The 17,707-nt window shown below is 45.0% G+C and overlaps 1 protein-coding gene across 1 annotated transcript in view; it reads left to right on the forward strand.

Annotated features, from left to right (window-relative positions):
- gtpbp6 (GTP binding protein 6 (putative)) overlaps positions 1-16,769 on the forward strand; it is a 34,524-nt gene extending 17,755 nt beyond the window's left edge. The window contains exons 6-10 of the mRNA XM_055943945.1: positions 5,039-5,197; positions 8,877-9,085; positions 9,928-10,076; positions 12,273-12,425; positions 16,438-16,769. Coding sequence (XP_055799920.1) covers positions 5,039-5,197; positions 8,877-9,085; positions 9,928-10,076; positions 12,273-12,425; positions 16,438-16,564 — 797 coding nt within the window. The 3' untranslated portion in view covers positions 16,565-16,769. The remainder of the gene's footprint in view (positions 1-5,038; positions 5,198-8,876; positions 9,086-9,927; positions 10,077-12,272; positions 12,426-16,437) is intronic.
- Positions 16,770-17,707: the final 938 nt, after the last annotated feature.

The following is a 17,707-nucleotide window of genomic DNA, read 5'->3' on the forward strand; positions in this document are numbered from 1 at the left end:
TAAGCCTACATTAATATGAGTTCAGGTAAGCCTACATTAATATGAGTTCAGGTAAGCCTACAGTAATATGAGTTCAGGTAAGCCTACAGTAATATGAGTTCAGGTAAGCCTACAGTAATATGAGTTCAGGTAAGCCTACAGTAATATGAGTTCAGGTAAGCCTACAGTAATATGAGTTCAGGTAAGCCTACAGTAATATGAGTTCAGGTAAGCCTACAGTAATATGAGTTCAGGTAAGCCTACAGTAATATGAGTTCAGGTAAGCCTACAGTAATATGAGTTCAGGTAAGCCTACAGTAATATGAGTTCAGGTAAGCCTACAGTAATATGAGTTCAGGTAAGCCTACAGTAATATGAGTTCAGGTAAGCCTACAGTAATATGGGTTCAGGTAAGCCTACAGTAATATGGGTTCAGGTAAGCCTACAGTAATATGGGTTCAGGTAAGCCTACAGTAATATGGGTTCAGGTAAGCCTACAGTAATATGAGTTCAGGTAAGCCTACAGTAATATGAGTTCAGGTAAGCCTACAGTAATATGGGTTCAGGTAAGCCTACAGTAATATGGGTTCAGGTAAGCCTACAGTAATATGAGTTCAGGTAAGCCTACAGTAATATGGGTTCAGGTAAGCCTACAGTAATATGAGTTCAGGTAAGCCTACAGTAATATGAGTTCAGGTAAGCCTACAGTAATATGAGTTCAGGTAAGCCTACAGTAATATGAGTTCAGGTAAGCCTACAGTAATATGGGTTCAGGTAAGTCTACAGTAATATGAGTTCAGGTAAGGGTTCAGGTAAGCCTACAGTAATATGAGTTCAGGTAAGCCTACATTAATATGAGTTCAGGTAAGTCTACAGTAATATGAGTTCAGGTAAGGGTTCAGGTAAGCCTACAGTAATATTTTTTGAACATCTTGGCATAGTTCTGTTATAATCTCCACCCGGCACAGCCAGAAGAGGACTGGCCACCCCTCATAGCCTGGTTCCTCTCTAGGTTTCTTCCTAGGTTTTGGCCTTTCTAGGGAGTTTTTCCTAGCCACCGTGCTTCTACACCTGCATTACTAGCTGTTTGGGGTTTTAGGCTGGGTTTCTGTACAGCACTTCGAGATATTAGCTGATGTACGAAGGGCTATATAAAATAAAATTGATTGATTGATTGATATGAGTTCAGGTAAGCCTACAGTAATATGGGTTCAGGTAAGCCTACAGTAATATGGGTTCAGGTATGGGTTCAGGTAAGCCTACAGTAATATGAGTTCAGGTAAGCCTACAGTAATATGAGTTCAGGTAAGCCTACAGTAATATGAGTTCAGGTAAGCCTACAGTAATATGAGTTCAGGTAAGCCTACAGTAATATGAGTTCAGGTAAGCCTACAGTAATATGAGTTCAGGTATGAGTTCAGGTAAGCCTACAGTAATATGAGTTCAGGTAAGCCTACAGTAATATGAGTTCAGGTAAGCCTACAGTAATATGAGTTCAGGTAAGCCTACAGTAATATGAGTTCAGGTAAGCCTACAGTAATATGAGTTCAGGTATGAGTTCAGGTAAGCCTACAGTAATATGAGTTCAGGTAAGCCTACAGTAATATGAGTTCAGGTAAGCCTACAGTAATATGAGTTCAGGTAAGCCTACAGTAATATGAGTTCAGGTATGAGTTCAGGTAAGCCTACAGTAATATGAGTTCAGGTAAGCCTACAGTAATATGAGTTCAGGTAAGCCTACAGTAATATGAGTTCAGGTAAGCCTACAGTAATATGAGTTCAGGGAAGCCTACAGTAATATGAGTTCAGGTAAGCCTACAGTAATATGAGTTCAGGTAAGCCTACAGTAATATGAGTTCAGGTAAGACCACAGTAATATGGGTTCAGGTAAGCCTACAGTAATATGAGTTCAGGTAAGCCTACAGTAATATGAGTTCAGGTAAGCCTACAGTAATATGAGTTCAGGTAAGCCTACAGTAATATGAGTTCAGGTAAGCCTACAGTAATATGAGTTCAGGTAAGCCTACAGTAATATGAGTTCAGGTAAGCCTACAGTAATATGAGTTCAGGTAAGCCTACAGTAATATGAGTTCAGGTAAGCCTACAGTAATATGAGTTCAGGTAAGCCTACAGTAATATGAGTTCAGGTAAGCCTACAGTAATATGAGTTCAGGTAAGCCTACAGTAATATGAGTTCAGGTAAGCCTACAGTAATATGAGTTCAGGTAAGCCTACAGTAATATGGGTTCAGGTAAGCCTACAGTAATATGGGTTCAGGTAAGCCTACAGTAATATGGGTTCAGGTAAGCCTACAGTAATATGAGTTCAGGTAAGCCTACAGTAATATGGGTTCAGGTAAGCCTACAGTAATATGAGTTCAGGTAAGCCTACAGTAATATGAGTTCAGGTAAGCCTACAGTAATATGAGTTCAGGTAAGCCTACAGTAATATGAGTTCAGGTAAGCCTACAGTAATATGAGTTCAGGTAAGCCTACAGTAATATGGGTTCAGGTAAGCCTACAGTAATGTGAGTTCAGGTAAGCCTACAGTAATGTGAGTTCAGGTAAGCCTACAGTAATATGAGTTCAGGTAAGCCTACAGTAATATGAGTTCAGGTAAGCCTACAGTAATATGGGTTCAGGTAAGCCTACAGTAATGTGAGTTCAGGTAAGCCTACAGTAATGTGAGTTCAGGTAAGCCTACAGTAATATGAGTTCAGGTAAGCCTACAGTAATATGAGTTCAGGTAAGCCTACAGTAATATGGGTTCAGGTAAGCCTACAGTAATATGGGTTCAGGTAAGCCTACAGTAATATGGGTTCAGGTAAGCCTACAGTAATATGAGTTCAGGTAAGCCTACAGTAATATGAGTTCAGGTAAGCCTACAGTAATATGAGTTCAGGTAAGCCTACAGTAATATGGGTTCAGGTAAGCCTACAGTAATATGGGTTCAGGTAAGCCTACAGTAATATGGGTTCAGGTAAGCCTACAGTAATATGAGTTCAGGTAAGCCTACAGTAATATGAGTTCAGGTAAGCCTACAGTAATATGGGTTCAGGTAAGCCTACAGTAATATGAGTTCAGGTAAGCCTACAGTAATATGAGTTCAGGTAAGCCTACAGTAATATGAGTTCAGGTAAGCCTACAGTAATATGAGTTCAGGTAAGCCTACAGTAATATGAGTTCAGGTAAGCCTACAGTAATATGAGTTCAGGTAAGCCTACAGTAATATGGGTTCAGGTAAGCCTACAGTAATGTGAGTTCAGGTAAGCCTACAGTAATATGAGTTCAGGTAAGCCTACAGTAATATGAGTTCAGGTAAGCCTACAGTAATATGGGTTCAGGTAAGCCTACAGTAATGTGAGTTCAGGTAAGCCTACAGTAATGTGAGTTCAGGTAAGCCTACAGTAATGTGAGTTCAGGTAAGCCTACAGTAATGTGAGTTCAGGTAAGCCTACAGTAATGTGAGTTCAGGTAAGCCTACAGTAATATGGGTTCAGGTAAGCCTACAGTAATATGGGTTCAGGTAAGCCTACAGTAATGTGGGTTCAGGTAAGCCTACAGTAATGTGAGTTCAGGTAAGCCTACAGTAATGTGAGTTCAGGTAAGCCTACAGTAATGTGAGTTCAGGTAAGCCTACAGTAATGAACCGTTGGATGTCTCTGCTTCCTCACCTCACTTACTGTACTGGAAGTGGGTCTGGTGCACCTGTTAAATGTCATTTGTCTAGGTGACTAACCCCTCCCTCCTTGTTGTCAAGGTGACTAACCCCTCCCTCCTTGTTGTCAAGGTGACTAACCCCTCCCTCCTTGTTGTCAAGGTGACTAATCCCTCCTTCCCTGTTGTCTAGGTGACTAACCCCTCCCTCCTTGTTGTCAAGGTGACTAACCCCTCCCTCCTTGTTGTCAAGGTGACTAATCCCTCCTTCACTGTTGTCTAGGTGACTAACCCCTCCCTCCTTGTTGTCAAGGTGACTAACCCCTCCCTCCTTGTTGTCAAGGTGACTAATCCCTCCTTCCCTGTTGTCTAGGTGACTAACCCCTCCCTCCTTGTTGTCTAGGTGACTAACCCCTCCCTCCTTGTTGTCTAGGTGACTAACCCCTCTCTCCTTGTTGTCAAGGTGACTAACCCCTCCCTCCTTGTTGTCTAGGTGACTAACCCCTCCTTCCCCGTTGTCTAGGTGACTAACCCATCCCTCCTTGTTGTCAAGGTGACTAACCCCTCCCTCCTTGTTGTCTAGGTGACTAACCCCTCCTTCCCTGTTGTCTAGGTGACCAACCCCTCCCTGTTGTCTAGGTGACCAACCCCTCCCTCCCTGTTGTCTAGGTGACCAACCCCTCCCTCCCTGTTGTCTAGGTGACCAACCCCTCCCTCCCTGTTGTCTAGGTGACCAACCCCTCCCTCCCTGTTGTCTAGGTGACCAACCCCTCCCTCCCTGTTGTCTAGGTGACCAACCCCTCCCTCCTTGTTGTCTAGGTGACTAACCCCTCCCTCCCTGTTGTCTAGGTGACTAACCCCTCCTTCCCTGTTGTCTAGGTGACCAACCCCACCCTCCCTGTTGTCTAGGTGACCAACCCCTCCCTCCCTGTTGTCTAGGTGACCAACCCCTCCCTCCCTGTCTCTAGGTGAACAACCCCTCTCTCCCTGTCTCTAGGTGACTAACCCCTCCCTCCCTGTTGTCTAGGTGACTAACCCCTCCCTCCCTGTTGTCTAGGTGACCAACCCCTCCCTCCCTGTCTCTAGGTGACTAACCCCTCCCTTCCTGTTGTCTAGGTGACTAACCCCTCCCTCCCTGTTGTCTAGGTGACCAACCCCTCCCTCCCTGTTGTCTAGGTGACCAACCCCTCCCTCCCTGTCTCTAGGTGACTAACCCCTCCCTCCCTGTTGTCTAGGTGACCAACCCCTGTCTCTAGGTGACTAACCCCTCCCTCCCTGTTGTCTAGGTGACCAACCCCTCCCTCCCTGTCTCTAGGTGACTAACCCCTCCCTCCTTGTTGTCTAGGTGACTAACCCCTCCCTCCCTGTCTCTAGGTAACTAACCCCTCCCTCCCTGTCTCTAGGTGAGACGCTGATGGAGGTACAGCAGAGAGTGTTGCAGGAGAGACAGCTGAAGATCTGCTCTGCTCTGGAACATCTGAGGAGGAAGAGACACCTGCTCCGCTCCCAACGCAAACACAGAGACTTCCCCATCATCTCTGTTATGGGCTATACCAACTGTGGTGAGAGACGGGGTGATGGGCTATACCAACTGTGGTGAGAGACAGGGGTTTATGGGCTATGCCAACTGTGGTGAGAGACAGGGGTTTATGGGCTATATCAACTGTGGTGAGAGACAGGGGTTTATGGGCTATACCAACTGTGGTGAGAGACGGGGTGATGGGCTATACCAACTGTGGTGAGAGACAGGGTGATGGGCTATACCAACTGTGGTGAGAGACGGGGTGATGGGCTATACCAACTGTGTTGAGAGACGGGGTGATGGGCTATACCAACTGTGGTGAGAGACGGGGTGATGGGCTATACCAACTGTGGTGAGAGACGGGGTGATGGGCTATACCAACTGTGGTGAGAGACGGGGTGATGGGCTATACCAACTGTGTTGAGAGACGGGGTGATGGGCTATACCAACTGTGGTGAGAGACGGGGTGATGGGCTATACCAACTGTGGTGAGAGACGGGGTGATGGGCTATACCAACTGTGGTGAGAGACGAGGTGATGGGCTATACCAACTGTGGTGAGAGACGGGGTGATGGGCTATACCAACTGTGGTGAGAGACAGGGTGATGGGCTATACCAACTGTGGTGAGAGACGAGGTGATGGGCACAGGAGGTTGGGGGCACCTTCATTAGAGAGAACAGGCTTGTGGTAATGGCTGGAGCGGAATCAATGGAATGGTATCAAACATTTATTATGGATCCCCATTAGTTCCTGCCAAGGCAGCAGCTACTCTTCCTGGGGTTTATTATGGATCCCCATTAGTTCCTGCCAAGGCAGCAGCTACTCTTCCTGGGGTTTATTATGGATCCCCATTAGTTCCTGCCAAGGCAGCAGCTACTCTTCCTGGGGTTTATTATGGATCCCCATTAGTTCCTGCCAAGGCAGCAGCTACTCTTCCTGGGGTTTATTATGGATCCCCATTAGTTCCTGCCAAGGCAGCGGCTACTCTTCCTGGGGTTTATTATGGATCCCCATTAGTTCCTGCCAAGGCAGCAGCTACTCTTCCTGGGGTTTATTATGGATCCCCATTAGTTCCTGCCAAGGCAGCAGCTACTCTTCCTGGGGTTTATTATGGTTCCCCATTAGTTCCTGCCAAGGCAGCAGCTACTCTTCCTGGGGTTTATTATGGATCCCCATTAGTTCCTGCCGAGGCAGCGGCTACTCTTCCTGGGGTTTATTATGGATCCCCAGTAGTTCCTGCCAAGGCAGCAGCTACTCTTCCTGGGGTTTATTATGGATCCCCATTAGTTCCTGCCAAGGCAGCAGCTACTCTTCCTGGGGTTTATTATGGATCCCCATTAGTTCCTGCCAAGGCAGCAGCTACTCTTCCTGGGGTTTATTAGGGATCCCCATTAGTTCCTGCCAAGGCAGCAGCTACTCTTCCTGGGGTTTATTATGGATCCCCATTAGTTCCTGCCAAGGCAGCAGCTACTCTTCCTGGGGTTTATTATGGATCCCCATTAGTTCCTGCCAAGGCAGCAGCTACTCTTCCTGGGGTTTATTAGGGATCCCCATTAGTTCCTGCCAAGGCAGCAGCTACTCTTCCTGGGGTTTATTATGGATCCCCATTAGTTCCTGCCAAGGCAGCAGCTACTCTTCCTGGGGTTTATTAGGGATCCCCATTAGTTCCTGCCAAGGCAGCAGCTACTCTTCCTGGGGTTTATTATGGATCCCCATTAGTTCCTGCCAAGGCAGCAGCTACTCTTCCTGGGGTTTATTATGGATCCCCATTAGTTCCTGCCAAGGCAGCAGCTACTCTTCCTGGGGTTTATTAGGGATCCCCATTAGTTCCTGCCAAGGCAGCAGCTACTCTTCCTGGGGTTTATTATGGATCCCCATTAGTTCCTGCCAAGGCAGCAGCTACTCTTCCTGGCGGCCAGCAACATTAAATTATACATAAAAAAAATGTTTAACATTACAATACATTTCACAACAGATTTCACAATACATTAAGTGTGTTACCTCAGACCACTACTCTACTACCACATATCTACAGTCGTGGCCAAAAGTTTTGAGAATGACAAATATTAATTTCCACAAAGTTTGCTGCTTCAGTGTCTTTAGATATTTTTGTCAGATGTTACTATGGAATACTGAAGTATAATTACAAGCATTTTATAAGTGTCAAAGGCTTTTATTGACAATTACATGAAGTTGATGCAAAGAGACAATATTTTCAGCGTTGACCCTTCTTTTTCAAGACCTCTGCAGTCCGCCCTGGCATGCTGTCAATTAACTTCTGGGCCACATCCTGACTGATGGCAGCCCATTCTTGCATAATCAATGCTTGGAGTTTGTCTGAATTTGTGGGTTTTTGTTTGTCCACCCGCCTCTTGAGGATTGACCACAAGTTCTCAATAGGATTAAGGTCTGGGGAGTTTCCTGGCCATGGACCCAAAATGTCGATGTTTTGTTCCCCGAGCCACTTAGTTATCACTTTTGCCTTATAGCAAGGTGCTCCATCATGCTGGAAAAGGCATTGTTTGTCACCGAACTGTTCCTGGATGGTTGGGAGAAGTTGCTCTCGGAGGATGTGTTGGTACCATTCTTTATTCATGGCTGTGTTCTTAGGCAAATTGTGAGTGAGCCCACTCCCTTGGCTGAGAAGCATACCCACACATGAATGGGCTCAGGATGCTTTACTGTTGGCATGACACAGGACTGATGGTAGCGCTCACCTTGTCTTCCCCGGACAAACTTTTTTCCAGATTCCCCAAACAATCGGAAAGGGGATTCATCAGAGAAGCCTTCTTCACAATAATTGAACCGCTCTCCTTGAAGTTCTTGATGATCCGATAAATGGTTGATTTAGGTGCAATTTTACTAGCAACAATATCCTTGCCTGTGAAGCCCTTTTTGTGCAAAACAATGATGACGGCACGTGTTTCCTTACAGGTAACCATGGTTGACAGAGGAAGAACAATGATTCCAAGCACCACCCTCCTTTTAAAGCTTCCAGTCTGTTATTCAAACTCAATCAGCATGACAGAGTGATCTCCAGCCTTGTCCTTGTCAACACTCACACCTGTGTTAACGAGAGAATCACTGACATGATGTCAGCTGGTCCTTTTGTGGCAGGGCTGAAATGCAGTGGAAATGTTTTTGGGGGATTCAGTTCATTTGTATGGCAAAGAGGGACTTTGCAATTATTTGCAATTCATCTGATCACTCTTCCTAACATTCTGGAGTATATGCAAACTAAGGCAGCAGACTTTGTGAAAATTAATATTTGTGTCATTCTCAAAACTTTTGGCCACGACTGTATGCGTCTGTGTCTGTGTTTGTGTTGCTTCACAGTCCCCGTTGTTCCATAAGGTGTATTTTTACCTGGTATTTAAATCTGATTCTACTGCTTGCATCAGTTACCTGATGTGGAATAGAGTTCCATATAGTCATGGCTCTATGCAGTACTGTGCTCCTCCCATAGTCTGTTTCCATGGTTTCCAGGCCATTCCATTTGCTCCGTTCCGGACATTATTATGAGCCGTTTTTAATTTAGCCTGTTTACACACCTGTTGTTGCTAAATGTGATATAAATTGCTTCATTCATCGAACGGTGATCAGCATTTACCCACTTATTTACTGACTATTACACCTCCAGAAGCACTTATTTAATATCTAATTAAAATATTGTCTCTTCTGCCTGTTCATTGCTGTTAAACTCCGTCCTCTCCACCAGGTAAGACAACTCTGATCAAGGCGTTGACGGGTGACGCTGCGCTGCAGCCTAGAGATCAGCTGTTTGCCACGCTGGACGTCACGGTGCACGCCGGGACGCTGCCTAGTCACATGACTGTGCTTTATGTGGATACCATCGGCTTCCTGTCCCAGCTTCCCCACCAACTCATAGACTCCTTCTCCGCTACGCTGGAGGACGTCATTCACTCTGTATGTTACAACAGTTTTTCATTTCAAAATGTTTCCAATTCATCCCAAAGGTGTTCGATTAGCGTTACATTGTCCCTTCACTGGAACTAAGAGGCCTAACCCGAACCATGAAAAACATCCCTAACCCGAACCATGAAAAACATCCCCAGACCATTATTCCTCCTCCACTATGGGGCAGGTAGTGTTCTCCTGGCATCCGCCAAACCCAGATTAATTAACCGGACTGCCAGGTGGTGAAGTGATTAATTACTCCAGAGAACGTGTTTCCACTGCTCCAGAGTCCAATGGCGGCGAGCTTTACACCACTCCAGCGGACGCTTCGTATAGCGCATGGTGATCTTAGGCTTGTGTGCGGCTGCTCGGCCATGGAAACCCATTTCATGAAGCTCCAGACAGAACAGTTCTTGTGCTGACGTTGCTTCCAGGGACAGTTTGGAACCCGGTAGTGAGTGTTGCAACCGAGGACAGACGATTCGGAAGTCCTGTTCCGTGAGCTTGTGTGGTCTACCACTTTGCGGCTGAGCCGTTGTTGCTCCTAGACGTTTCCACTTCACAATAACAGCACTTACAGTTGACCGAGTCAGCTCTAGCAGGGCAGAAATTTGACGAACTGACTTGTTGGAAAAGTGACATCCTGTGACGATGCCACATTAAACGCCACTGAGCTTTTCAGTTAGGCCGTTCTACTGCCAATGTTTGTCTAAGGAGATCGCATGGCTGTGTGCTCGATTTTACACACCAGTCAGCAACAGGTGTGGCTGAAATAGCTGAATCCACTAATTTGAAGGGGTGTCCACATACTGCTATATAGATAGTGTTCTTTCTCCTCGTTCTGTCCCCAGGACCTGATAGTCCATGTGAGAGACATCAGCCACCCAGAGACTGTGAACCAGAAGGAGAATGTGTTGAATGTCCTGAGGAACCTTCAGATCCCAGACAGACTGATGAGCTCCATCGTAGAAGTCCACAATAAGATAGATCTGGTGGACAGGTGAGGAGATTAACATTCACACACAGTCTTGTACAGCTAACCTTGTGGAGACACACAATTCAGTCCCATTCAAAATCCTATTTTCCCTAAACATAAACCGTATCCTAACCCGTACCCAAATCCGAACCTTAACCTAAAACTACCCTAGCTCCTAAACCCTAAACGAAACCCTAGCTCCTAACCCTAAAACTACCCTAGCTCCTAACCCTAAAACTACCCTAGCTCCTAAACCTAAACCCAACCCTAGCTCCTAATCCTGAACTTAATTCTAATTCTAATCTTAACGCTAAACCCCCTAGATATAGCATTTGAACTTGTGGGGACCAACAAAATGTCCCCAGTTGGTCAAATGTTTGTTCGTTTACTATTCTTGTGGGGACTTTTGGTCCACAAGTAGTTAAACACGTACACACGTACACACGTACACACACACACACACACGTACACACACACACACACGTACACACACACACGTACACACACACACGTACACACACACACACACGTACACACACACGTACACACACACACGTACACACACACACGTACACACACACACACACACACGTACACACACATACACACACACACGTACACACACGTACACACACACACGTACACACACACACGTACACACACACACACACACACATACACACACACACACGTACACACACACACACACACACACGTACACACACGTACACACACACACACACACACGTACACACACACACGTACACACACACACGTACACACACACGTACACACACACGTACACACACACAGTTAGAACAGCACACTCAAACACTTCGGTGAGATGCAAATTAGTCTGTTGAGGGGAGGAACTAAAGTCTGTTGAGGGGAGGAACTAAAGTCTGTTGAGGGGAGGAACTAAAGTCTGTTGAGGGGAGGAACTAAAGTCTGTTGAGGGAGGAACTAAAGTCTGTTGAGGGGAGGAACTAAAGTCTGTTGAGGGGAGGAACTAAAGTCTGTTGAGGGGAGGAACTAAAGTCTGTTGAGGGGAGGAACTAAAGTCTGTTGAGGGAGGAACTAAAGTCTGTTGAGGGAGGAACTAAAGTCTGTTGAGGGGAGGAACTAAAGTCTGTTGAGGGGAGGAACTAAAGTCTGTTGAGGGGGGGAACTAAAGTCTGTTGAGGGGAGGAACTAAAGTCTGTTGAGGGGAGGAACTAAAGTCTGTTGAGGGGAGGGACTAAAGTCTGTTGAGGGGAGGAACTAAAGTCTGTTGAGGGGAGGAACTAAAGTCTGTTGAGGGGAGGAACTAAAGTCTGTTGAGGGGAGGAACTAAAGTCTGTTGAGGGGAGGAACTAAAGTCTGTTGAGGGGAGGAACTAAAGTCTGTTGAGGGGAGGAACTAAAGTCTGTTGAGGGGAGGAACTAAAGTCTGTTGAGGGGAGGAACTAAAGTCTGTTGAGGGGAGGAACTAAAGTCTGTTGAGGGGAAGAACTAAAGTCTGTTGAGGGGAGGAACTAAAGTCTGTTGAGGGGAGGCACTAAAGTCTGTTGAGGGGAGGGACTAAAGTCTGTTGAGGGGAGGAACTAAAGTCTGTTGAGGGGAGGCACTAAAGTCTGTTGAGGGGAGGAACTAAAGTCTGTTGAGGGGAGGAACTAAAGTCTGTTGAGGGAGGAACTAAAGTCTGTTGAGGGGAGGAACTAAAGTCTGTTGAGGGGAGGAACTAAAGTCTGTTGAGGGGAGGAACTAAAGTCTGTTGAGGGGAGGAACTAAAGTCTGTTGAGGGGAGGAACTAAAGTCTGTTGAGGGGAGGAACTAAAGTCTGTTGAGGGGAGGAACTAAAGTCTGTTGAGGGGAGGAACTAAAGTCTGTTGAGGGAGGAACTAAAGTCTGTTGAGGGAGGCACTAAAGTCTGTTGAGGGGAGGAACTAAAGTCTGTTGAGGGGAGGAACTAAAGTCTGTTGAGGGAGGAACTAAAGTCTGTTGAGGGGAGGAACTAAAGTCTGTTGAGGGGAGGAACTAAAGTCTGTTGAGGGGAGGAACTAAAGTCTGTTGAGGGGAGGAACTAAAGTCTGTTGAGGGAGGAACTAAAGTCTGTTGAGGGGAGGAACTAAAGTCTGTTGAGGGGAGGAACTAAAGTCTGCCAGATGTATATGTGACTGGTGTTTATCCATATATAAGTTCTTATTATTCATTATTATTAATATTATGTTGTCGTCCTCAGCTATGAGCCCTGTGAGCCCAACAGCTTGCCTATCTCTGCTCTGAGAGAACAGGGTCTGGAGGAGCTGAAGATAGTAGTAGAAGAAGCTATAGTGAGATCTACAGGGAAACAGGTCCTGACTCTCCCTGTGGACCTCAACAGCTCCCAGTTAAGGTAAGGTTAACTTAACATTGGCAGACCCCTAGCGTCAAGAGGTTAAAGGTAATGGAATCGAGCCACATGCTGTGCGTGACTGCTACAGTAATGACAGGAATATAGTAGCAGTCACTTTGAACAACCTCATTGATATGGCTTTACACGTCTACTTCTTCTTCTGCATGTTCTTCTTCTTCTCCTTCCTTCGGTGCATTCAGAAAGTATTCAGACCCCTTGACTTTTTCCACGTTACGTTACAGCCTTATTCTAATAGGGATTTTTTTTAAAGCAAAATCCTCATCAATCTACACACAGTACCCCATAATGATAAAGTTAAAACAGGTTTTTAGATTTTTTTTGCAAATGTATTCAAAATGTAAAACAGAAATACCTTATTTACATAAGTATACATAAGCCGAAGGAATTATCTGTAGAGCTCTGAGAGGCACAGATCGGGGGAAGGGTACCAAAACATTTCTGCAGCATTGAAGGTCCCCAAGAACACAGTGGCCTCCATCATTCTTAAATGGAAGAAGTTTAGAACCACGAAGACTCTTTCTACAAGAATCGGGGGAGAAGGGAGGTGACAAAGAACCCAATGGTCACTCTGATAGAGCTCCAGAGTTCCTCTGTGGAGGTGGGAGAACCTTCCAGAAGGACAACCATCTCTGCAGCACTCCACAAATCAGGCCTTTTATGGTAGAGTGGCCAGACGGAAGCCGCTCCTCAGTAAAAGGCACATGACAGCCTGCTTGGAGTCACCTAGAGGACTCTCAAACCATGAGAAACAAGATTCTCTGGTCCGATGGAACCAAGATTGAACTCATTGGCCTGGATGCCAAGTGTCACGTCTGGAGGAAACCTGGCACCAACCCGATCTAACATCTCTGGAGAGACCTGAAAATAGCTGTGCAGCGACACTCCCCATCCAACCTGTCAGAGCTTGAGAGGATCTGTAGAGAAGAAACTCCCCAAATACAGGTGTGCCAAGTTTGTAGCATCATACCCAAGAAGACTGAAGGCTGTAATCACTGCCAAAGGACTGAGTAAAGAGTCTGAATACTTATGTAAATGTCATATTTAAGTTTATATAATTTTATTACATTTGCAAAAAATTCTAATAACCAGTTTTTGCTTTGTCATTATGGGGTATTGTGATGTCATTATGGGGTATTGTGATGTCATTATGGGGTATTGTGATGTCATTATGGGGTATTGTGTGTCAATTGATGAGGGGGAAAAAACTATTTAATTAATTTGAGAATAAAGCTGTAACGTAACACAATGTGGAAAATGTCAAGGGGTCTGAATACTTTACAAATGCACTGTATGACTGGTTTCACATTTGTCTCCAGCTATTGTAAGGTCAAATATATCTAAAACAAGTGTCATTTATATTTACAATCCCCTTCTCCAAACGCATTACTCATATCAATAACTCTTATGAAGTTGTAAATTATAGTGCAATGAGAATGGTGTCTAATTTACATAGCTCTTATCAATCAATCAATCGAATGTATTTATGAAGCCCTTTTTACATCAACCAATGTCAAAGTGCTGTACAGAAACCCAGCCTAAAACCCCAAACAGCAAGCAATGCAGATGTAGAAGCACGGTGGCTAGGAAAAGAAGAAACCGAGAGAGGAACCAGGCTCTGAGGGGTGGGCCAGTCCTCTTCTGGCTGTGCCGGGTGGCGATAACAGTACATGGCCATCAATAGCTCTTATCAAGTTGTAAATAACGGTGCATGGAGAATGGTGTCTCATTTAATACGGTGTATCTGTAGACACACCTCCATTAATACAGTGTATCTGTAGACACACCTCCATTAATACAGTGTATCTGTAGACACACCTCCATTAATACAGTGTATCTGTAGACACACCTCCAGTAATACAGTGTATCTGTAGACACGCCTCCACCCCACCTCCATTAATACAGTGTACCTGTAGACACACCTCCATTAATACAGTGTATCTGTAGACACACCTCCATTAATACAGTGTATCTGTAGACACACCTCCATTAATACAGTGTATCTGTAGACACACCTCCATTAATACAGTGTATCTGTAGACACACCTCCATTAATACAGTGTATCTGTAGACACACCTCCTCCACACCTCCATTAATACAGTGTATCTGTAGACACGCCTCCATTAATACAGTGTATCTGTAGACACACCTCCATTAATACAGTGTATCTGTAGACACACCTCCATTAATACAGTGTATCTGTAGACACACCTCCTCCACACCTCCAGTAATACAGTGTACCTGTAGACACGCCTCCATTAATACAGTGTATCTGTAGACACACCTTCATTTATTTGATCTCCACCCCCAAATGAATAGCGGTTGAATAGTTGGTGAGTAGTGGGTGAATAGCAGGTGAATAGCAGGTGAATAGCAGGTGAATAACAGGTGAATAACAGGTGAATAACAGGTGAATAGCAGGTGAATAACAGGTGAATAACAGGTGAATAGCAGGTGAATAGCAGGTGAATAGCAGGTGAATAACAGGTGAATAACAGGTGAATAACAGGTGAAAAGGTGAATAACAGGTGAAAAGGTGAATAGCAGGTGAATAGCAGGTGAATAGCAGGTGAATAGCAGGTGAATAACAGGTGAATAACAGGTGAATAACAGGTGAATAACAGGTGAATAACAGGTGAATAGCAGGTGAATAGCAGGTGAATAACAGGTGAATAGCAGGTGAATAACAGGTGAATAGCAGGTGAATAACAGGTGAATAAAAGGTGAATAACAGGTGAAAAGGTGAATAGCAGGTGAATAACAGGTGAAAAGGTGAATAGCAGGTGAATAGCAGGTGAAAAGGTGAATAGCAGGTGAATAACAGGTGAAAAGGTGAATAGCAGGTGAATAGCATGCTATTCTCGTGCTTTAGTTCAACTTCAGAATACGCATAGAGAGAAACGTGCGTTCCATTTACGCTTAACTCAGGTCGGAATGAGGGCCTTTTAGAATAGATTTTAAAATTATAGTATTCATGTTTAAGGCTAGGCTTGGTTTATCCCCATTCTATATCTCTAACCATTCATCTCCCTATGAGCCAGGACACAGCCTGAGATGCTCTGGCAGGCCACTGTTAACCATTAATCTCCCAACGAGCCAGGACACAGCCTGAGATGCTCTGGCAGGCCACTGTTAACCATTCATCTCCCATCGAGCCAGGACACAGCCCGAGATGCTCTGGCAGGCCACTGTTGACCATTCATCTCCCTACGAGCCAGGACACAGCCTGAGATGCTCTGGCAGGCCACTGTTAACCATTCATCTCCCATCGAGCCAGGACACAGCCTGAGATGCTCTGGCAGGCCACTGTTAAACATTCATCTCCCATCGAGCCAGGACACAGCCTGAGATGCTCTGGCAGGCCACTGTTGACCATTCATCTCCCTACGAGCCAGGACACAGCCTGAGATGCTCTGGCAGGCCACTGTTGACCATTCATCTCCCTACGAGCCAGGACACAGCCTGAGATGCTCTGGCAGGCCACTGTTAACCATTCATCTCCCATCGAGCCAGGACACAGCCTGAGATGCTCTGGCAGGCCACTGTTAACCATTCATCTCCCTACGAGCCAGGACACAGCCTGAGATGCTCTGGCAGGCCACTGTTAACCATTCATCTCCCTACGAGCCAGGACACAGCCTGAGATGCTCTGGCAGGCCACTGTTAAACATTCCAAAGTCTAGGTTGAAAACTAAAGGCCAGACATTTTCCATAAGGACCCCTAGACTTTGGAATAGTCTGCCAGCGCAGATTAGTCTTGCAGATTCAGTGCCTCTTTTTAAATCCCTGCTGAGAAGAGACTTTTATATAGAAGATTTGAATGGCTGATTTTACCGTCTGATTTTAATTAGCTATCTGTTTCATTCTCCTTCCTCTTGCCTGTTTCTTTATTAGTACTTTTATTTTATGATGTGAATCACTTTGTTATTTTGTATCGAAAAGCGCTATATAAATAAAGTTATTATTATTAACTTCTTCTTCGTGTGTTTCCAGCTGGCTGTACAAGGAGGCAACCGTTCAGGAAGTGGACGTCAACCCTGATGAAGGTTCCGCTGTCGTCAAGGTGATCATCAGTGCTGCTGCGTACGGACGCTACAGGAAGACGTTCCAACTTAGTTAGTAACACTACAGGTCTACACCAATGATGTGTCTAACCCCTGGAGGATTGACAGGAGGCTTTTTGAAGCCACCGCCCAGCCATAGAAATGCCTTTATTAATGTCTACATTAGTTTTTGACACATTTATTATATTACAGACACCTTAATGCATCAAAAATGTTTGATGTTAGCTTAACATACAAAATAAAAACGTTTTCCTTAAAAAAGTCTTTATTTTTGAGTACTAATGTTACTGTCCCTTGTATAATGGCTACGGTGTCTCAAAATGGACAAACAGTACTACTGTATAGCCAATTATTTTCTTGTTTTTTCAAGCAAAGGTCTTTTTTTTTTTTTTTTTTACCTTTATTTAACGAGGCAAGTCAGTTAAGAACAAATTCTTATTTTCAATGACGGCCTACCGGGGAACAGGAGGTTAACTGCCTTGTTCAGGGGCAGAACGACAGATTTGTACCTTGCCAGCTCGGGGATTTGAACTTGCAACCTTCCGGTTACTAGTCCAACGCTCTAACCACTAGGGTACCCTGCCGCCCCAAGGGAGTATGGAGCACACTCGTTGGGTTCAGCGAGGCGAGTTCGGCCGGACTGGAGCCTTTACCCATAATCACTGTTACCGAGACTTCCTGTTATAACATCCTGGGAACGCGCAACAAATACTGTCAGCTGTTTCATCAGATAAACCAAACAACTCTTGTTGTATGAATGATACAATGCATTTAATGTAAATATGTAAACAGGAAAGTGACAAAGTATAACCGTATATTGATTCATTATTAACTGTCTATCATGTTTCACATCTCACCTGAGCTGGATCCGGTTGTTTCAGTGGAGAAACATTCACCTGAGCTGGTTGTTTCAGTGGAGAAACATTCACCTGATCTGGTTGTATCAGTGGAGAAACATTCACCTGATCTGGTTGTATCAGTGGAGAAACATTCACCTGATCTGGTTGTTTCAGTGGAGAAACATTCACCTGATCTGGTTGTATCAGTGGAGAAACATTCACCTGATCTGGTTGTATCAGTGGAGAAACATTCACCTGATCTGGTTGTATCAGTGGAGAAACATTCACCTGATCTGGTTGTATCAGTGGAGAAACATTCACCTGATCTGGTTGTATCAGTGGAGAAACATTCACCTGATC

This window comes from Salvelinus fontinalis, chromosome 14 (assembly GCF_029448725.1).
Source record: "Salvelinus fontinalis isolate EN_2023a chromosome 14, ASM2944872v1, whole genome shotgun sequence".
Classification (NCBI taxonomy): domain Eukaryota; kingdom Metazoa; phylum Chordata; class Actinopteri; order Salmoniformes; family Salmonidae; genus Salvelinus; species Salvelinus fontinalis.